This window comes from Mirounga angustirostris, unplaced genomic scaffold (assembly GCF_029215605.1).
Source record: "Mirounga angustirostris isolate CCGP_5_RB_7025 unplaced genomic scaffold, mMirAng1.0.hap1 SCAF_6, whole genome shotgun sequence".
NCBI lineage: Eukaryota > Metazoa > Chordata > Mammalia > Carnivora > Phocidae > Mirounga > Mirounga angustirostris.
This window is the reverse complement of record NW_026991714.1, coordinates 45,121,736-45,143,851: the sequence shown is the minus strand read 5'-3', so window position 1 is coordinate 45,143,851 and position 22,116 is coordinate 45,121,736. Positions and strand designations below refer to the sequence as shown.

Here is a 22,116-nt window from a genome sequence, read left to right as displayed (position 1 = left end):
AGCTGTAGCAAAGTGGACCACGGTTTTGGAAGAACACAAAAGAAGGTGAGATTGTTGGGGAGAACCAACTTCTTTTTCGGATGGAATCACCATCTGGGCTTGAAGGATCTTAAAGTGGCTGGCAGGGCATTTATGGGGAGAAAGGAGGGGTGAAGGCATGAGCATGTACAGGGGGCAAGGAGATTTAGTTTGAGTAGGAGAGGTAGGAAATCAGGACAATCAGGGCCAGATCACAGGGCCTTTGGCACTGGGTTAAGTGGTTACTACTCTGGGCAATGGGGAAACTGTTGAAGGTTTTTATGAAGGTAGTGACATGATCTTGTAGCAACCTGTCAAATGAAACTTGTCAGGCCAGGAACCAGAGGACTGTAGCTCCATGACCATGAGGTTTTCAAGAGTTCCCTGGGAGCATTAAGGGCAAGACCTGGTTCTCACGGACGATTCACCACTCTAACATCTGGGCCTTGGTAACTTGTGCTCCTTTCTGGTGAGTGAGGCCATAGTGGCCAGCTTGGGCTCAGCCTCTCATGTTCTGCTCCATCAGCCCTGGACTCACTCTGGCCAATCCCCAGGACCTGCCTCTGCCATACTGACCAAGCTTTGGCTTATTTCCCATGGCCCCCCCAGGATCTGTGTATCGGCACTGGCATTTCCCACCTCCCGCTCTGGTTTTGACTTTTTTTGTTCCTCTTTCAGAGCTGAGAGCTAGAACTTTTGTTGTTGTTTGTTTATGTCCCCGCTGTGATACTGAGGGCAGATTAAGAGACTTTTACAGTGTTGAAGGTGTGCTAGTTGGGATGGGGCCAAGGGGATGGGTCAAGAAATATTGTAGGAAGAGAAGGGACAAGATCTGATGATTGCTAATGATTGAATATGAGCACAAAGGAGAAGGAATCAAAGGACAGTGCTGAGTTTTTCAGGCTGTACGAATTTAAACAGCTTTAAGGGGGCCAGACGATACTTTTCTGACTTTTACAAAATCAAACTGAACCTAAATGTCATAGACAGAGCTGTTGAAGAGTGTTCTTTCAGCTTTGGTACTGATTAGCCCGAAGCGTGTTATGAGTAGCTTGGTTGAGTTGGTTGTACCAACACAATGCCCTGCGCAGGCTGCAATTATTGAGTAGGATTGGAAGAAATATACCTGTGCAGAAAATGTGGAAGAAGCCTTCATTGGTTCTAGTCTTTCTATTATTGATTAGCCTCTTTTTAGTGAAAATAAGTGTTTTACAATTTAGGAAAAGGAATGTGATTCTAAATTGCAGCAGGGGTTGCGGGGGCGGGGGGAGGATGAAGGCAGTTCAATACTCAAGAATCTTGAAAACTGGAAAACAAGCTGCTTTTGGCTGAGGTTATTTTATGTGGTGTCTGTGGGCTGATCCACTTATTGGAATATTTTCATAGTGGAATATTAAATACTAGTAATAATAGTCAAGATTTATTGAGCAACTAGTGTCAGGCACTACTCTAGGCACTTTTTTACCTACAGAATATCTCACTTAATCCTCACAAAACCGGTGAAAATGGGCAATTTACCCATTTTACATGAGAAAATTGAGGCTCAGGGAGAGAGAGGCTCAATGTAACACAGTAACTAATTCATGCTTTTCACTATGGTTCATTAATACCAATGTTTTATTTAGTTGGTTTTCATTTAGAGATGTACTGAGGGTCCTGTATGTGCTGATAAGTGTTCCTGAAACGTCTGTGAAAATGTCGGTTATGTTTGTTTAGAACCTGCAATGAGTGGGATGGCTGTTCGGTGTGCAGCTGGGCAGGATGGCCCCAGCTGAAGAGTTACACAAGACACCCTGCCTTTTTTTTTTTTTTTTTTTAAGATTTTATTTATTTATTTGAGAGAGAATGAGAGAGAGCACATGAGAGGGGGGAGGGTCAGAGGGAGAAGCAGACTCCCTGCTGAGCAGGGAGCCCGATGCGGGACTCGATCCAGGGACTCCAGGATCATGACCTGAGCCGAAGGCAGTCGCTTAACCAACTGAGCCACCCAGGCGCCCAAGACAGCCTGCTTTTATCTTCTCCCTGATTCCTTAGTTCAGCTTCAGGACCTTCCCCTGGTGGTTGGCTTGGGTGCTCATCACCATTATCATCATTGATTTAATTACTATTGATTATTGAGCACTTTCTATGTGCCAGCTACTGTGCTGAGCAGTTTACTGCATTATTTCATGAATAACTACAATAACACTATGAGAATGCTCCTCTTGTCTTCATTTTATATGAGGGGAATTAACTTGCATAAGGTCCCACTGCTGGTAAGTAGCAGAGATGGCATTCAAACCCAAGTCTTTCTGACTCCAGAGTCCATCTTCCTAACCAAAGTGTATTTTGCCCCAACACCAGGCTTTTCTCTAAATGTCAAGATCTGTACTTCGGTGTTCCTATATTTGGGTTTAGATAGGCTTAATCTAAAATCTAGATACCCAGGGACGCCTGGGTGGCTCATTCGGTTAAGCGTCTGCCTTTGGCTCAGGTCATGATCCCAGGGTCCTGGGATCGAGTCCTGCATCGGGCTCCCTGCTCCGTGGGGAGCCTGCTTCTCCCTCTGTCTCTGCCTCTCTGTCTCTCATGAATAAATAAATAAAATCTTAAAAAATAATAATAATAAAATCTAGATACCTTTTGAGAATCCCTTTAGGTTCTTTTCCCCCTAGAACTTCTGATATTGTTAGCTGTTTCATTCACATTTTGAACCAGTCATTAGGTTAATTACCAAAGGAAGCTTCAATCCCTTTTTTATAAATGCTGCCTGGTGGAAGATGCGTTGATACTCAAATCACAGAAGCATTTTTCTCATACACTGGAAGGGAGTGGTGGCATCGTAACACCTCTGTAGAAACAAGGCATCCTTGGGTGAGGCTTTGTGATGTGGCAGGAAATCAAGTTTCAAAGCTTTGTAGAGCTCATCATAAAATGGCATCCACCTTCTTTCATTTAAATCCAAATGCTTGCAGGAGTGCAAAAATTAGTATCATAAATTAGTAGGCTGCTCTTCTGTTAGACAAAATAGTGGTCACTTGGTCCCAAAGGGCAAATTTTGTTAATTGCTTATATGTTTTGGTGATGTGAGACTCATTCTTATTGTGGGAATTCTTAAAGATATCCTACTCCTATGTAAGAAAATTATAGACAAGGATCTAGAATTTTATTTCTTATGTATTATATAAAAGCTAATAAAATATTAACCAATTAGATAATTATAAAGCCTGAGTATATTAAAGTATTATGCAAATACTGATTAATAGTCATACCATGGACTCACAGAGCAAGCAAAAGCATGCCTGATTCAAATTATAGGAGCTTTTATTTGCATTTCTACAGAACCTATTATTAATGGGTCTCAAAGCACCTTTCAAGTAATAGTTATTAAAGCCCATAAATATGACCCCAAAATGTCATTTTATTGAGGGAATAAGCAAGAATTCCCTTTTACCTCATACATAGTATGGGATTTAAATGCCTGAGCTAAAGTGGGATTCTTCATATAAAGGGATTACTCATACACTACGGGTCTTTGACTGCTATGAATTCAAGGTTCTCATATTGAATATCTCAATCTATGGAGTTAGAACTCTTCACTTATTTTTGAAATTTTACATGCATAATAGCTCTAAACAAATCTTGCTGGTATATTTTAATATTTCTCTGTGACTATATCAAATTTGAAAACAAAAATTATGCCAAGGTCACATGAAAGTATTTAAAAATATTTTGGAATATCATATCAGGTTTATTTTTTCTCAAGATAATATCTTATTCCAAGGACTAACAGTTTGTAAGCACAATCAGTGGGACCTGTGTTTATTTCTCTACTTTGTAGCAAGTCCTTGAAAGGTTGTGAGGATTTCTAATCTGTCTCAGAATATTCCTTTGCCCTTCCTCCCCAATTTCTTTTTCTCCTTTCCCTCCTTTGCAACTTCCCTACGCTCTAAAGCTAAGCACAGGTTGGAAAAGCTCAAGAATATTCCTAGTGCCTGACTCTCCCTCTTCTTCCATCTTGAGTCCTCCAACTGCCCCCTTCCCCACCGTGATTGATCCTAAGCTTTATTTTCTTTTGGTGCTGAGAGATCATAATGCAGTTGCTGGTCACTATTGGAAGGCAGCTATACTCATGTTTATACTTCAGTGTCATATAGTTTCCAAGAAAAGTATGGACTAGTGAGCACCTTCCTTTATAGTTAGGGACACTGGAGCCCGGAGAGAATGAAGGACTTGACTGAGGTCATCCAGCTGGTTTCTGTCTCCCTGGAATTGGGACCACAGCTCAGGTCTCTAGACTCTTAAACCAAAGCTTTTCCCTCTACCTCATAGTAATTGTATAAGGCTTTGAGTCACACAAAAAATTTACCCAGAAACACAGGGGGCAGAACTAGAAGAAATAGTTCGTTGATTTTATCCAGGGCTGTGGGTCAGCAAGATGAGGTGGAGTCTCAGGGGTCTTAAGAAAAACAGAATATTGTGTGTGTGGAATTGAAATGGTGGACCCTGGGATTATTGTGTAAGAGTTGGGTGACTGGAGGTAGAGGGGGATGAAGAGCAAGTTGAAGTGGAGAATCGGGTAAGGTAGAGTGGTAGTTGTAGAAAGATTTAGAAGGATGGCTGAGCTTATGGCCTTGGCAATATGAAAATTTCTATCGGTTACTGGATGGATGGTCCTTAGGGATAGCAGAGTCTCTCAGGATGATGTCAGGGAGAGGGAGAGATAAAGGCACGTATGGCATGTTACAAAGTTCTCAGAGAATGTGAACTCATAACAAATCCCTGGGAAACAGTGGTCTTAGAGGGGTAGATATGTGTCTATTCTGTAAGAGATGCTGCATTTCTAATTTCTAACTTTCATATTTTTCTAGGGAAAACTGAGGCTACTATCAAAAACTTCAGTCCCTACTACAGTCGCCAGTACGCCGTGGCTTTCTGCAATCATGTACGCAGTGAAGTAGAACAGCAAAGAGATTTAACATCACAGTTTTTGAAGACCAAGGTAACCTATGGGCATTTGGTTGACAGTTTCTCCCACTGAAGAATGCTTTATAACTCATCATATTTCTGAAATAAACAGTAATTTAAATGGCAGTTTAAAAAAATCTGTTCTCAAATCATTTCATGTTCAAAAAACTCTATCTGCCTAGAAGTTAGAGTGTATGGTTTCTTGTTGATGGTGTAATCCATATAGAAAGAAAACTAGTATGATCCAATTTTATTGTTTTTCCCACATGATGCTTTAATATCAGGAAATTTGACTTGCTGTAGTGAAGTTCAGTTTTAAAAAAGTCATACTTTTAGTGCCTCATATTATGGGCATTTTTGTTTTGGTCATTGATCAAATATGATTTTTTTCTTCGAATCCCCTTATTCTTTCTCCTTTGCTCCATGATAATAATTACCCACAACCTCAACACGTATTCATTCATTGACACCTACTATGTGTCAGGCCCTATTCCAAGAATTGGGGATCAAGACAAATTCTCTGCTTTCCTGTATATATTTAAAATTAGGAGGCAGTAAACAAATAAAGAAATATCAGGTGATATCAGGTCATAATAAATGCTCAAAGAAAAATAAAGCAGGAGCCTTATTTTAGAGAAAATGATCAGAGAAGCCCTCTGTGAAGATGAAATGTGAGTGGGAACTGGAGTGAAGTAAGAGTAGGCTGTGCGAATATCTGCAGGATATGGAACAGTAAGTACAAAGGCCCTACAGCAGTCATAAGCACATCAGGAAGGCTATGTGCTAAGAGCAGCGCGAGCAAGGGAGAAAGGATGATAGGAGAAAGGATGATAAATGACTACAGAGTGAAAGGGAAGGACCAGACCATGGAGGAGCTGTAGACTGTGATAAGGGTCTTTATTTGTAAATATGAAGAGAAGTTATTGGAGGATATCAAATACAGAGTAACTTGGAATTTTCAGCGATCTCTCTGGCCTCTCTATAGTGAATAGACCATGATGAGGGATAAGAGGGGAACTTGGAGACGGGTGAGGAGAACACGGTAGCAGTGCAAGAGAAGAAGGGTGAAGGCAAGTTGGATGAGGTGGTGATGGTAGCAGTTGTGAGGAAAGGTCCAAGTCAAAATGGACTTGAGATAGAGCTGATGGAACTTGCTGATGCATTGGATAGGACATTATAGAAGAGAGAAAGTCAGGGATGACTACTTGGTTTTTAGCCTGTGCAAATAAGTACATGGAGTTGTCTTTTACTCAGAAGGAAGGGTCCGAGGTGGATGGGAATCACGTGTTCCCTTTTGGCCTTGTAAGTTTGAGATGCTTATTTGACATACACCTGTGGAAATAGTGAATAGGTAATTAGTTGACATTTGGAGACCAGGAAAAGAAGGATCCAGCGAGATGGATTGATAAGAAATAGCCTTGCAGGAGGAGAAAATCAGGAAAGAGGAATGTGCCAGAAGGCAAATAAAGAAGGGCTTACAAGAAGGAGGGAGTGATAAATGGGTCAGATACTGCTTAGAATTTAAGTTGACCAATAGATTTACAGCATGGGTGTGTAGGGATAACTGAGTGTCATTCCCATAGAAGAGTGATTCTCACAATGTAGGGAGCTTGTTAAAAATGCAGTTTGGCTCACACCTCCAGAGATTCTGATATAGTAAGTCTAGGGTAAGGCCACATTTTTAACAAGTGTATCAGTTGATTTGAGTGGCCCAGGTTAAAAAAAATGCTGCACATAGAACTACAAAGTTCAGCCTATACATGGGTTCAGTCTCATTTAAAGAGAAGAGTGAGATCCTCTCTTACCTGTTAATGAGGCAAGATAGGAAACGGCCTCTTTTATCTGTCAGAACAGAATAAATTCAGAAGGCAATTTAGTTCATCCCTTAGCCAAGTCTTAAAAAGATTAGCGTATCTGTCTTCTCCGTATGCTTCATGTAAATTTAGCTTGAAGGTGGAGGGATACGTTTCTAAAAGCACTTTGATTTTTTTTAATAAAGGGAAAAGAGATATAAATTCAGTGACACATGAAAGACAGGAGGCCCATTCCTGTATTTTGAGATAATACAGGGCTTTTACCATGAGACAGGATGGGAGTTATTCCTTACACAGTTAACCCAAAGGGAGACCTAACTAAGAATCTAGCAGAGACTTCCCTATAGCACATATGTCATCAAGGTTAATAAGAAAGCCTCAAACTTTTACTTAAGTAGAAAGGTAGAACTGCAGTTTGCTGGCTAGCCTGAACCAGAGAGTGAACACAGTCTCTTTGAGGAGCATGCACATGGGGCAAGGATTTACAGTCTGGGTCCCCAGGGCTTTTAGATCTGGGAAGACCGTTGAACATTGACCCTCGAGCCTGTACCTGAAGGTATGGTGGATACAGGAGCAGCCTATTAATTCTCCTGTTTTCAGGGATATTCACGGTGTTGGGGTATACAGCCACAACTTACACTTACCTACCTCTTCCAGAGTTTATCAACGATCCTTAAATGACATGTATACAAGGCACAACCTTATTACTACAATCCCTTCAACCATCCGCTTCTCTTTTTGTAGCATAATGGAGGGAAATGAAAGTCAAAAACATATCAATAAGACAAATATTTGCATTTGGTCAGAGGGAGCAGGAAGAGAAAGTACGGAGGGAGGTGGGGGAAGCCACAATTTCCCCAGGATCTCAGCACATGATAGTTTCTGAAAACATTCCTTGAACTCCCACGGATAGACTCAGTGATAGCAATAGCATGCTATGTTATTTTTTGTTGCCATGATTAATGATATTCACCTTCTTTAAAGCCGCCATTGGAGCCTGGAATTGTTCTGTATGAAGCAGAGCTATCACAGTTTGCTGACGACATAAAGAAATGGAAGGAGCGGTACATTGTGGTCAAAAATGATTTTGCTGTGGAGAGCTATGAGAACAAAGAGGTACGATGTTTGTTTGTAGTGGTTCTTGCAACATTCTTCAACACTGGCTGGGTTGACTGATATGCCCTCTCCTTTGAGACTGATTCCTTCAATAAGCACTCACTCATGCAGCTACTTACTTCAGTTAACATGTTTACTGAATGCCTATGATAGCCAAGTGTTATAGAAGGTTCTGAGCCTCTAACAGCAGGTGAAACAGATGCTTGCAGTCCAGCGGGCAAGATAGACTTGGAACGAGTAATTACAAGGGAGTGTGAAAACAGGTTACACCAAGTGACCAGTGCAGGAGCCCTTCCTAGGATCATTCAGCTTCAAGGTCTTTTTCAGTCACTGCCCTCATATCTCTCCCTCTTGGCTCAATGTCTCCATGTCTTCCTACTGGTAAGCCTCCTATGTGACAAGCGGCTGAGAAGTTACTTAATAAGACTATGACTGCATTTACATGGGTTCCTAAGAATTCAAACATTTCAAGACTTCATTCTACTTGCAGATTTTTTTCATTTAACTTTTTCCTGGTTTTCATATGATTTTTCTGTAAAATCATTAGATGGCAGGCGCCTGGGTGGCTCAGTCGTTAAGCATCTGCCTTCGGCTCAGGTCTTAATCCCAGGGTCCTGGGATCAAGCCCCGCATCGGGCTCCCTGCTCTGCGGGAAGACTGCTTCTCCCTCTCCCACTCCCCCTGCTTGTGTTCCCTCTCTTGCTATGTCTCTGTCTGTCAAATAAATAAATAAAATCTTAAAAAAAAAAATCATTAGATGGCTATCTAATACAATATGTCTGCAAACTATGGAGAAAATGAGGTCATGTATAAAGTGCCTAGCACGTGAGAGGACTTCCGTTTTTGTTGGTTCCCATTTCTCTCCTCACATGGGGAGGCCATTTGGTCTAAGGAAAAAATACTGGGCAGTGAATTGGGAAAACAAAAGTTTAGGTTGGGCCTCAGTTACACCAGAGAGTCAGGCTGAATGATCCCACTGGTTCCTTCCAGATCTTGCACTGTACACATTTTTAGTCTACATAGATCCTCAAGCTCCTTTTGGAGTGAATGTTTATCAGTTAAAGGTGGTACCAGGTTTAAAACTCTGCTTTCTTGACTCCAAGTTTAAGAACAGTCAGGACAACCTCCATGGATACTTGGAGTAATACCTCAGATGCTAAAGCATTAGGAAGAGGCCTCAGATTGACAAGTCAATGTGCTTCCTTTCCATTTCTGATGGGAAATAGAAATAAAATACAGTTTGAACTTATTCCACAGGCTACCAGGCAAAGTTCAAGTGCTCTCCTGGGTAGTCTTATTCTTTTCAACATTCATTAAGCTAATATCTTCTCTGCTTATGTATCTTAGGACTTCATTCAACACTTGATTTGCTCTCAGAAGCAAATTATCAATGCACTACATACAATAATGATAATGATAATAAATCACCTCAGGGGCGCCTAGGTGGCTCAGTAGGTTAAGCGTCTGACTTCTGCTCAGATCACGATCCTGGGGTCCTGGGATTGAGTCACACGTTGGGTTCCCTCTCTCTCTGCTCCTTCTCCCACTCATACTCTCTCTCTCTCTCAAATAAATAAATAAAATCTTAAAATAAAATAAATCACCTCATATTTTGTATGGCACATTACAATGTTCTGTCAGGGAAGCTTGAGAAGAGGCAGTAGAGCATAATGGTTAATATAATGGGCTTTGAATCACACCTTTGCCAGTTACTAGATATGTGTCCTTGAATAAGTTATAAATCTCCTTGAGCCGCTCTTTTCTCATCTGTAAAATGGTGAGCATGATCCATCCCTTCGTGACCATGTTGTTGTAAGGATTAAATAAATGAACATATTAAAGCACTTAGCATATGGCCAACCACTTGCAGAGCCCAATGTACAGCCGTTACAGTACGATTACTACTAACTGAGAGGAAACACTCATAGAGCTTGCTCTTGGATTTATTAGGATTTTCACCACATTTGGCACTAACTGAACTTTTAACTTTGAATCAGATTTTGGTGTTTTTTCCTTCTTTTCATTTTCTCAGGCTTGCGCCTTCAACTTGCAGTTTATGGACTATATTGCTTTCTTTGCTTTGCTCATCATTTTTAAATAAACTTGTTCAGGTTGTTAAGATATGGTCACTGAATTTGGTAATAACTACATATTTTTTTAAAAACTTGGAAATTTTACAGGGGTGCCTGCAGAGCACCCCAGGGGCGCTTTAGTCTGTTAAAAACTTGGAAATTTTTAAAAGTGCCCATGCAGTTTGTCATAATTCCTCAAAGTTTTAATAATATCCTTGTTTTTTTATTTTTTATTATTTATTTTTTAAAGATTTTATTTATTTATTTGACAGAGAGACACATTGAGAGAGGGAACACAAGCAGGGGGAGTGGGAGAGGGAGAAGCAGGCTTCCCGCTGAGCAGGGAGCCCGATGCGGGGCTCGATCCCAGGACCCTGGGATCATGACCTGAGCCGAAGGCAGATGCTTAGTGACTGAGCCACCCAGGTGCCCCATTATCCTTGTTTTTTTAATTTATAGAAGGGCATTATTTTATTATACCTAAGAGTTATATATTAAGTACCTATAAATTGCCTATTATTTCATTGAGAGTCTGGTTTTGGAAGGTAATTAAGCAGGAAAAAATGAAGCATTCTCATTCAATAATCATGCCCTACTTCCTGTACACTTTCTGGACAGACCCGGGTGTGAATCTGAGATTTGTCACCAACTTACTGCTGGGCTATTGACAAGTTCTTTGAGCTTCATTTTTCTCATTTATAAAATGGAGAAAATAACTCATAGCACTGTTTTGAGGATTAAATAACATAAAGTTTATAAAAGTCCAGATTGGGGCCTGTTAGAAAAAATAACGCGATTCAGTCTGAGCTGAACTGCTCTTAGACTTTCTCAAAGTCACAACTTTAGATTCTTCTCTGTTGTGCTCTGGGTCCCTCATGTGCTTAAGCAGTTGAGTAGGGGTTCTTACAAATGGACATCAACTGGGGGGCCTGGGTGGCTTGGTTGGTTGAGCACCTGCCTTCGGCTCAGGTCATGATTCCGGGGTCCTGGGATGAGTCCCCCATCAGGCTCCCTGCTCCACAGGGAGTCGTCTTCTCTCTCTGCCCCTCCCCACATTATTTTAGTTTTCCCCAAAAGCATACTCTAGATTTTGGGTCATACAGTTTCTTGGTTTCAATTCTCAATTTGCGTTGAGGCTGTTATTCTCAAAATTTTGCCTTGACATAAGCCCTCCCATCAGAGGCACATACTTCAATTTTACCTTATCTGTCTGTCCTCGTGAGTGGATCTGCCGCACAGACTGCTCTGGAGCAGTAGCAATTCTCTGCACTTCTTTTTTTTTTTAAGATTCCATTTAATTATTTGAGAGAGAGAGAGAAAGACAGTGAGCGAGAGCACAAGCAGGGGGTGGGCAGAGGGAGAAGCAGGCTCCCCGCTGAGCAAGGAGGCCGAAGCTGGACTCCATCCCAGGACACTGGGATCACGACCTGAGCCAAAGGCAGATACTTAACCAACTGAGCCACCCAGGCGCCCCTCTCTGCCCCTCTTTTACATTTCCCAAACAGCAGAGCTTTTTGTCTGCTGGCCAGAATTTGTTCTTATGTCATGATGTTGCATTTCCATCCTAGATCATTTTACTGCAAAACAGTCTCACGTGGTGTCATGTCTTATCATGACAACACATTTCTGTTTTGGGTGAAAATCCATGGCAACCATCATTGCAATTATATGTCCTCCATGTCATTCATCATCGGTCCCCAAGCCTTTTGTGCAGGGAGTGTCTATATGCATCATCACCCTTGTGGTTATGAGAATGATTCAGGTGCTAGCATCTGAAATGCTAAGTGTGGTGCAGGATTTCTAGAAGTTACTAAGGGATGTCTTCCCCACTTGAGAAACATACTTACAGTGAATCTCCTGAGATTAAGGACTCTGATTTACCATTTTGTGACCATCACTAAAGTACTTTGCAAGTCACAGGTACACAAAACATATTTTTTAAATATGTGGCTCTTCCTCAGAGACATAGTGTAGGAATTGTTATCTCTGAGTGTGTGTGCCTGTGTCTCTAATATTCTTGGCATTTTCCAAAAATCCAAATGGGGGAAAAAAAATCACCTATTTATGCCTTTTTCTCCCCAGGCCTATCAGAGAGGAGCGACTCCTAAAAGCCGAATTCTTCCAGCTGGTGGCAAGGTGTTAACCTCAGAAGATGAATATAATTTGTTATCTGATCGGTTTTTCCCAGACCCTATTGGTGAGTCACTGAGCATTCTTTCTCAAGGCAAAATTCCGACACTGGCTTTGTTTTGCTAGACCAGTGGTTCTCAATGGCGGAAGGGGATTTTGCAGGACATTTGGCAGTGTCTGGAGACATTTTTGGTTGTCACAACTTGGGAGGCTGGTGCTATAAGCATTTAGTGGGTAGAGGGCAGCATGCTATACCGCGCAGGATAGCCCCTGACAATGAAGTATCTACAGTTGAATAGTTGCTGAGGTTGAGAAACTGGGCTAGCTGCACATTCTCTGTAGACACATGGAAGATTGTAATTTCTCTAATTTGGGTAAACATTTTACCACTTCTGTTATTTTAAATCACATTCAGTAATACATAAGGCAGGTACTGTGTTTCTAGCCCATGGAAAATGTACCATTCATTTGTCAGGCATCTTGAGGCTTCGAAATATATGCCAGCTTTAATTGCACCATACAGAGCAGCAGAAACAAATAGGTAGGGCCCTATTTCTATGAAACATACAATCCCACCTTTAAGCAAGCAAGTCCAGACCTGTCAGAGAATATTATTTTTATAATTTTAGGATGATATGCAATAAAATATCCTGAGTTGACAAAATAACAAGCATTACAGTCACTCATAGCTACTATATAAAAATAGCATTGCATTAATCTGTAAGTAATAACTGTAAGTAATACCTGATTGCTGTCATGGAAAGAGTATTGAACTATAAATTTAGAGGCTGGATTTTTATCTAGTTCTGTGACACTTATCAATGTTTTCCCTAGCCATTGTTGAGCCTCTCTGGTTTCTGATCCTCTAATTCTAGGCCCTTGAACTTGAAAATCTAGAAGGATCTTTCCAGCTCTAATGTTCTTGGATTCTCATTTATTCCACTTTTTGCATTAGAGAAAGTGATGGATAATATAGAGGCCAAATAGCACGTTTCATAGAGATTCACGAACTGTGGATAATAACTCCATCTGGCTTTGTGTAAATCATACCACACAGTAATTACTTGGTTTCTTGAAGAGAGCCCTGGTTCTTATTAATGGGCATAATCATATCATTAGAATTTATGGAGAAAAATATAGTCATTTTATCAATTGTTATTTTGGTGTAGAATGCTTAGCGTAGTGTTTTTAATAGCACTATTATAGGATTAGTACATGGACCATAAAGCTAGATTAACAAACTATTACTAAGTAATTCAAGCTAAAACAACACTTTATGTGCACTATACATATTATTATATTTTCTTTCAACATCTACTTGTACGTCATCTTGGCTCTGGAGCTGCTGCTAGAAATGGGAATGCCAACTTGATGACTCTTCGGAATTTCTCCAGCAGAACTTTTCAATGAAATCAGTCAGAATAGACAATACATTTATTGGTTTATTGGTGAAATCATATCAGAAGAAATGAACAGGAATAAAAAACACAAGGCCTGTGTGACTAATGCCATTTGACCCAAGGCTTCGGATTGGGGTATTTCAAGGACTTTTTTTTATTGAATGGTGTGGCCCTCTGAGTTTTAAAAATAGAATATTCTACAGTAGATCATTTGTGATATCTTTGTAACTCAACTTGGAAAAAATGCAGATCAATGGCATCTGGAAAATTGTTGTAAAATGTTAAATGAGAGATAACTAGAGACTAAGAAGAATGAATTTTATGGGGCTTGAAGCTTTTAAATGCAAAGGGTCAGTGTTGCTTTTGAGTTGTTTGTACAAAACTGTGACATCTTGGAAAGGGTGAGGGGAATTGTATCATAAAACCATGTTGATCAGGAAGACTCACTGTGTGATACAAATTCAGCTGGAAAGAATAAAGGCACAATGAAGATAGGAGGCATTAACCTCACTTGAGAAAAAGTGATTCATAACTAGAGGTTATGAATAAGTATGTCTTCTTTACACAGTATTCTACTAAGATGATGTATCAATAATGCTTCATATTTTGCTAAAGTGATTCACTTATGTGACATTTGTTAGTTAGAATCTAGTTTGCTGCAAACAACAAAAGACTCAAATACATAAGGCTTTATTATTTTGCTAAAAATATTTTGGATATTCCAAGTCCAGGGCTGATATGGCAGTTCCATAAATGTCAGGGACTCTTTTTAGCTTTCTCTCCCTTTATCTCTAGGTTGTGGCCCTTACTGATACAATCAGTATCAGTTGGAGCGTCAGTCATGGTTTTCACATTCCAGACAGCAGGCAGGAGAAAAGAGAAGGAGGTGGGGACATTCCCTCTTTTTAAGGATCCTTCCAGGAAGTTTCACTGCCACTTCGGTTTCTATCCCATTGACCAGAACTTAGTGGATGGGGCCCACCAAGCTGTAATGGAAGCTGGAAATGTAGTCTTTATTGTACAGTCACTTGCTCAAATGAAATTTGGGGATTTTATAACTAAGAAAGAATGGGGAAAATAGATAATGATGTAGTTTTGGAATGTTGGTGAGACAAAGCAATTTTATTAAAGCACGGGGACAGCCCCATGGGCAGAAAGAGCTGCTGCACTGAGGTTGGAGGAATGGATGATTATATACTTGGGAGTTGGGGGACGTAAGGGACAAAGGGAGGTGTCCAAAAGGACTTTCATATGCTAAAGAAGACTTCAGGATACTGGAGGCTTGTTTTTCCTTGTAGTAAGGCATTAACATTAAGACAGTTGGGAGCTTCCTGGAGCAATGTTATGCTCTATCTCAGGTCCTTGTCAATGGGCTGCAGCTCTAAAGAAATTCAATTTTGTTTACTTTCCCTTCTGCCTCAGTTTTCCACATCACTCATGGAAGGGAGGGTGATGTTAGGGCTCTAGGAAATTGAGTTACGAGTTATGGGTCTCTGAAAGTTAAGCTATTGATAAGAATGCTTTTTCCTTGTAAATCACTAAGACATTGGTAAACTGATGGAGACTCATGTCCGGCAGGACTGTGATCTCTGTCAGTTAACCATCTGTTTTTTCCCTTTCCTTAGTTTTAGGGCAGCTAGGACTACCTGAGAAATAGAGTGGGGAAGGGGCAGTTTGCTTGGTCCTCAGCTTGCCCTCTGCTCCCTCATCAGATATGTGTTACAACTAGAGGTCTGTGCTAACGAATTTAATCATTGATTCACTCGTTTGTACAGTGATTCATTCTTCTATTATGTGCCAGGTAGTTTGTGAGGTACTGGTGCGCCAAAGTTTGTGCTTCTAGCACATTCTACTTTGTTACCTTCAGATTTCAGGACATTGAACCAGAGTCCCCATATATGCCCCAAGAAATCTATTTTTTATTTATCCAATCTTGATTTATTAATTTGCTGGTAGCAAGACTCTGTCCTGGAGTTTCCCATGTGGCTCTGATCCATTGTTGGGTATGCCTAGTGCTTTCGGTGGCCTCTGAGACGGTCCTTTTGTCCTTCCCTTCCCTGAGATTGGTGCCCATTTTATGTAGGTAGAGAGCACAAGCTAATAAGCTGGGGGTCATTTAGCCAAGCATAACATCATATAACGAGAATGCATGGAAGGGAATAAAATTTAGGTAGGGATCTGAATAGTAGCATGGTTTAACATGAGTTTCTTAGAATTGATTTTGAGGTAAGTGGTAAAAGACCATCGTTTAAAGTTTTTAAGATTTCCTAGGACAACATAGCACATTTACTCAACAAACTGTAGTTGAATATCTCCTCGGTTCCACAGCTGTGCTAAGGGCTGAGCATACAAAGATATGTAAGGTGTGGTTTCCATCCTCTTAGAGCACTGGTACTGCTTCCTGGGGAAAGGAACTGTGTGAGAACCAGTGGGGGAGCTCATCTCACTCTGCCGTCCACCCTGCCTGTCAGACATGAAAACAGATCTCTACAATATTTAGGGAGAACAAGGTAGGGAGCACCCAACCCTTTCTCTAGGGGCACGGGGAGGTGCCAACAGACACCCCAGAGGAGCAGCTTTTGAACTGACTTTTAAAGGATGAATGAGAATCTTCTAGGAGAAAGCATGGTGGAAAGGATAGAGGAAAAGGTAATAGGACCTACAGAAACAACATTCCATATTATGGAATGGAGGACCATGCCAAAGGAGAGCAGAGACTAATCAAAATGGGACAGAACAGGGCAAAAATACCAACACTTCGCAGGGGGATGGAGAGAAGGGGCAGAGGAACCAATAAAGCTGACCACGAAGAAACTATTTTCAAAAAGCACAAAGGACACCAGGAGAGAGGTGATCCTGCAAGTCAAGGGGAAAGAACGTTTTCGAAAGAAGGGGTAGTCAGCAGCAACAGATACTTCAGATCAGGTTAAAAGTCTTAGCTAATTAGAAAAAAAAAAGGCTTAGGTAATGAAGAAGAAGCCACAAGCTGCCAGTTAGGACAACAACATCAGCGACCTCAGCCATGGGGTTTCGGGGCTCGTGGGGCAGGAAGCAGACTGAGGCAGGAAGAAGCAAGTGCTGGGTTGGCTGGGACAGGGAGGAGCCAGGGAGCGCAGGGCAGAGAGAGCGAGCTGCCTGGTAGAATGGGCGCCTGTGGGGACGGGAGGGTGAGTGGCTGCGCAGGCAGACCTGTGAGCCTCAAGAGGGCCGGCGGGGCCACCCAGACTGCGGATCCTTGATATGAGGAAGTTGAGAAAGGCGATGTCTGGTGGCCTTGGCTGTCCCTGTCAGGGAGGGGGCGAAGCCACCTGCTGGAGTGAGACAGCCACCTGTGGAGGGACTGAGAGGAGCCTGAACTGCCATTTCCCGCCATCCTGGGAAGACATCTCATGTCCCCTTTCTGTCCCATGGCCCGCCCCAAAGAGCTGCCTTCACGGCCCGAAATAAGTATTTTAAATAAAAGATGCACATTTTAAAATGTCTTCGTGTTTTCCACATTGCGTTAGCCTCCAGTGAGAAGGAGAACGCTCAGCCCTTCGTGGTCTTGCCCAAGGAATTCCCCGTGTACCTGTGGCAGCCGTTCCTCAGACACGGCTACTTCTGCTTCCACGACGCCGTGGACCAGAAGAAGTTCGGCGCTCTCCTGAGTGACTGCATCAGACATCTAAATCACGGTAGGACGCGGCGCCCTCACACGGCCCGCGGGGCTGCCTTGGCTCAGGGGGCCTGGTCAGCCGCGGGAAGAACGGTTCCTGGAGCGTGCCGTCCCCCACGGAGGGAGGGGAAGTCACGTGACGCAGGAGTTGTTACGTCAGAGCGCCGTCACGTCGCCGCTGGTTGCTAGGTTAGGTCTGGGAAGCCTCCGCGAAACGGAGTGTGGGGCCTTATCCCGTGGCACGTGTGAGCCAAACGCATGCATATAATTTTGTGTATCACTCACCCTCCTCCTTTCTTTTGAGGTTTCTTATTGAAATGACACCAAGAATGTCCCAGCTGTCCCGGCGATTTTAGTCCTTACGACGTTTCTTGGTTTTTTTTCCCTCACCTTTATTTCTGAATAACTTGTGCCAAACTTTATGGTACCTACAATCGCTGGGCGAACTTCTTGAACACAGATTTTTTAGGGGCTCCAACCTCAGATATTCTAATTCGCTGGCTCTCCGGTGGAGCCCCGATTTTGCTTTTCTGACAAGCCGCCCAGCGATGCAGATGTTGCTGGTCCCGGGCCACACCTGGAGTGATGTTGCTTCGCTTTGCCTCTAGGTACGGACTTAATTACCATCAGGTCTATAACGGAAAAGACTTTTCATTGCAATATTGCAATGAAACGCAATTCATTGATGAGTTGATGTGAATGCTGGTTTTTCTGGAATCCATGGAGTCTTCAGTTACAGATGATTAAGCTCTTTGTTCTTTGGCAGATGGAAAGGCAGTCGTCAGTCAGATGTCATTGAGGGCTTACTCTGTGCCAGCCTCGGTAGGTATTAGGAACAGAGTAATGAACCATACAAAGTCCGTCTCTGGGTCTGTATTCAGAGACGAGGGACAACACAAGATAACTTGATAGTTCTCAAAGTTAATGTGTCGAGGGGTAACTAGAGGTGAGTATATGGTGAAGAATGGAAGTTCAGTACTTTAGGCTTGTCAGAGGAGGCCTCTTTGAGCAGGTGACATATGAGGTGAGTGACCTTCCCCATCAGTGCTTTTTTTTCCTAATAAGGCTAATGTCATTGTATCTTTAAAGTTCTGAGGTTTCCCTGAGAATGTCAGTCCCAAAGAGCAGGAGTCACTAAGTGATGTGTGTTGGTCTGTTCTTGATTTTAGCTTGTGTATTGATAGGAAGCTAATGAGAACATATAATGTCACTGTATTTTGCTATAGCAACTCTGAGTAACGTGCGTAATAATATTGGCTCATAACAAGTTAGGGACTTTATAAAAGCGACACTCTTATTAATGTCTTGCCTTGTGGTTTGGATGTTCTAGAAACAAAGAATTGCCCAGCATTGCCTGTTCGTCTAGCTCATTTTTCAGTACACTTAGACCTCTGTGTGCAGGGCCTGGGTCTAGTATGAACATGCAGTTGGCACTAAACACAAGAACCATGAAGTTCCCTTAAGCAGAGAATGTTCTCTGCCTAGCCAGATGGGACTTGCTTCATTCCCCCTTCCATGTACATAATAGGAAATTCCCTGGGGGATTTCTGGATGTTAATGTAGCCTGCATTCAGATTCCATTTATGGAAGATTTCAGTCAATTCAAAACCTAACTCCGCTCTCCAGTGTTATCAAAAGCACTAAGATAATGAGGTCTGGTCACGTTGCTCTCATTTTCCATCACGTTCCTCTGTCCAGAAACCATTTTTCCTCACTGCGGCTTTATGCAGACTTAATGGGATGTGGTGTAACTTCCAGTAGCTCCAGGCAGAACCAGAGACCGTCAAAACATTGTAGGGAACAGTCCTTGACTGCTATGGGTCCTTCCCTTCTGGCCTGTTTTTCTGTGTTTTTGGCAGCACAATGTACCACCCGTCTTTACTGACTACCTTTGTTGTTTCTACCTCTACCCGGTATTCATTGTATGATCTTGAGTAAACCTGTAAGAGGCTTGAGAATAGCGAACCATGATTTTTTTTTCCCATAATTACCAGAAGAGTCTAGGAATAGATGTAAAATTAGGGCTCAGGAAAACAGAGTAGGGCTGTTAGCCTGTTGTTGCCGCTCCACTGGCCCTCAAGCCACAACACACGTCTGTTGAGAATTAGCATATTCCAGCAGCTGATGCCGGGCCACTCTTGATCCTGTCCACTCACAAGTCCTTGGGGGTCTTCTTGTCTTTTCAGTTTTATTGAGATATAATTGTATCAGTCGAAGCTGTGTCACATACTAATTTGATGTATGTATATATCGTACAATGGTCACCACAGTAAGTTTAGTTAATATCCATCACCTGGCAGAATCACAGTTTTTTTCTCATGATGAGAACCTTCAAGATCGACTCTCTTGGTGACTTTCAAATACAGTATTGTTAACTGTAGTCACCATGCTGTACGTGACAGCCCAGAATTTATTTATTTTATAACTGGAAGTTTATACCTTTGACCACCTTCACCCCATATCCCCACTCCCCACCTTCTGCCTCTAGCAGCTACCAGTCCAATCCCTGTTTTGATGACGTTGAGATTTTTAGGGTTTGTTTTGTTTTGTTTTGTTTTTTTAGATTCCAAATGTAAGTGAGATCATACAGTATTTGTCTTTCTCTGACATATTTTACTTAACATGATGCCCTCTAGGAATCTTTGAGGGAAGATTATTTCCTTGCCTTTGTGGTAAGCTCCACCAAGGATGTCTGTCACTCGGGTTCCTAGGACACCTCTCTTCGTGCTCAAATCCCACCACAACCTGGCCCACTTGCCCCAGGAGTTCTGGGTTCAAATTGGTCCAGGTATACATGTCCATTCATTCTGAATCCAGAACCACTTCTATTCCTCCTTATAGGGTGTGTTTGTTTACTATTTAACCCCAACAAAGGGCCTTGATTGCACTCTGTTCTTGGACAATAAGGCTATGTCCTAGGGCAGGTTAAGGCAAGTAGAAGGCTCTCTGCTCCTTCTTCCTTCAAGAGAGGGAGCTGCTTCTGGGCACCTCAAAGATTAGGTACATAAGGGTGTGTGTGTGTGTGTTTTGTTTTGTTTTGTTTTGTTTTTGGCACCTCTTCTTTGAGCAGGCATAAAAAAATTCCACAATTATTCTTGAACAGAACATCCTACTCCAACACTCTGGACTAAATGTCAAGCCCATTACATGATATGGGTCTATAGCAACTGCTGTCCTCTGTCCTTTTGGAATCACACTGCAATCCCTTGTCCCCAGTGAGGGAAGGCCAGGGTTCTAAATGTCCATTGCTATAAAATGGGAGTTATATAATGCCAAGGTATTCCAAGATAGTCCTTTTGTCCAAAATTCAGTCTTATTCTTTAGAATTTTAGTTTGAAAAATCTGGTCATTGTAGTTATAGGGATAGGATAGTTAAAAGTCTTAAAAAAATATAGAGTTGTGCATATGCAACATGGAATAATGATCATTATCAACACAAGTCTGTCTTTTCAGCTCAGGGTAAACATTCCTTGGCATAGGAATTTGCAGGATGGGGAGAAAGTGTTTCTGGCAGGAAGAATAGAATGTGTGGAGGCCAGGAAGATAGTCAGAGCATGGATCATTAGGGAAACTGAAAGAATTTTGTGTGGCTGGTGCTTAGCGAGGAGAGAGGAGCCAAGTAGGGATGGGAAGATGGGCAGGATCCAGGCTATAAAGGGCTTTGCAATGGATATTAAGGGATTTGCACTTTATTCTAACAGCAACAGGAAACTATTAAAAGGTTTTAAGCAGAGAAGCAACTCAGTCATATATTCATTTTAGAAAGGTCACACTGGCTACTGTGTGGGCAAAGGATGGGAGGGTAGCATGCTGGGATGCCAGGAGGCCACTTAGAAAGCTTTGGTAGGCACCAGATTGTGGGAGCCTGCACAAGAGAGCTGATAATGGGGATGATGAGAGGTGGCTGGATAAGAGAGATATCCAGGAAGTAGAATGAATAGAACTTGAGGTTAGACAGTGTGAGAGTGAGGCAGTGGGAGGATTCCCGCCTGCTGCCATTCTCTGAGACAGGAACCTTGCATGAAGAGAAGCAGGTGCCAAGAAAGGATGATGAATGTGGTCAGTGTCGTAGACACTGAGTTGGAGAAGTCCATGAACATCCAGGTGAGGAAGTCTCATAGACAGACGCGTGGACAGGGCTGGAGACGGGAGGACCCTCTGGAGGGGAGACCCGAGTGGGAAGTCAGCAGCCGGCAGCCCGTCATTAAGCTGTGGCTGGCTTTGTAGGAAGGCTGTAGTTTGCAAGCCCCTCAAACGCAAATTGTCTTTTTTTCTATGGATCCCCATTCCCAGCAATTGTCCAAGGGCCTAGTGCCAGGTAAAGGCTCTGTCAATCTCTCTATTCTCCATCCTTTGGTAGTTACAAATACGCTCATGTGTGAAAAAGCATGGAACACGTATGTTGGTACAGCTTAAAGATGTTTGTATATAAAATCTGCGAACATTTAAGGAAAATGGGTCGGTGCTTTTATGTTAGGTAAGTGCCAACTCACTCACTCACTACATGGATCTCTGATTTTACTGTTGAACCTTTAGGCAACATGCTCGTCAGGAATATAAAACCTTTGTGAAATTCAGTGACAGGCTCTCTGACTCACCCTCTTCGTACGGATACCTCTTTAATTGCCAGTGCCTCTTCTGTATTTTATTTCAAGTTTGCTGCTACCAACCTGCTTTGGGACTCATATAAAAAACATTCCCAGAGGCTTTTAGTTGATCTGATTTTTTCCAATTACTGCCACTTCCTTCTACATGTAGCAGTCAGATAAATCATCTGTAAGCACAGTTTTTTATTAAAATCCTTCAGTGGCACTGCCGTTGTCACAAAGATGAAACATTTCATTCCAAGGAGATTGGCTGTGCCTGATTTACTGTATTCTCAAGCACAAGCCTCCTTTCTCCCAATCTTGCTGTCGTACTCCTCCGGCCTTCTTTGAATAGGAGTGTTACTTGGACACCTTCAG

The 22,116-nt window shown here is 42.1% G+C and overlaps 1 protein-coding gene across 1 annotated transcript in view; it reads left to right on the top strand.

Annotated features, from left to right (window-relative positions):
* Positions 1-22,116, top strand: part of NIBAN1 (niban apoptosis regulator 1) — a 155,066-nt gene that overhangs the window by 60,045 nt on the left and 72,905 nt on the right. Inside the window, exons 2-5 of the mRNA XM_045877330.3 lie at positions 4,869-4,999; positions 7,764-7,895; positions 12,050-12,164; positions 17,004-17,171. Of these exons, the coding sequence (XP_045733286.1) occupies positions 4,869-4,999; positions 7,764-7,895; positions 12,050-12,164; positions 17,004-17,171 (546 nt within the window). The remainder of the gene's footprint in view (positions 1-4,868; positions 5,000-7,763; positions 7,896-12,049; positions 12,165-17,003; positions 17,172-22,116) is intronic.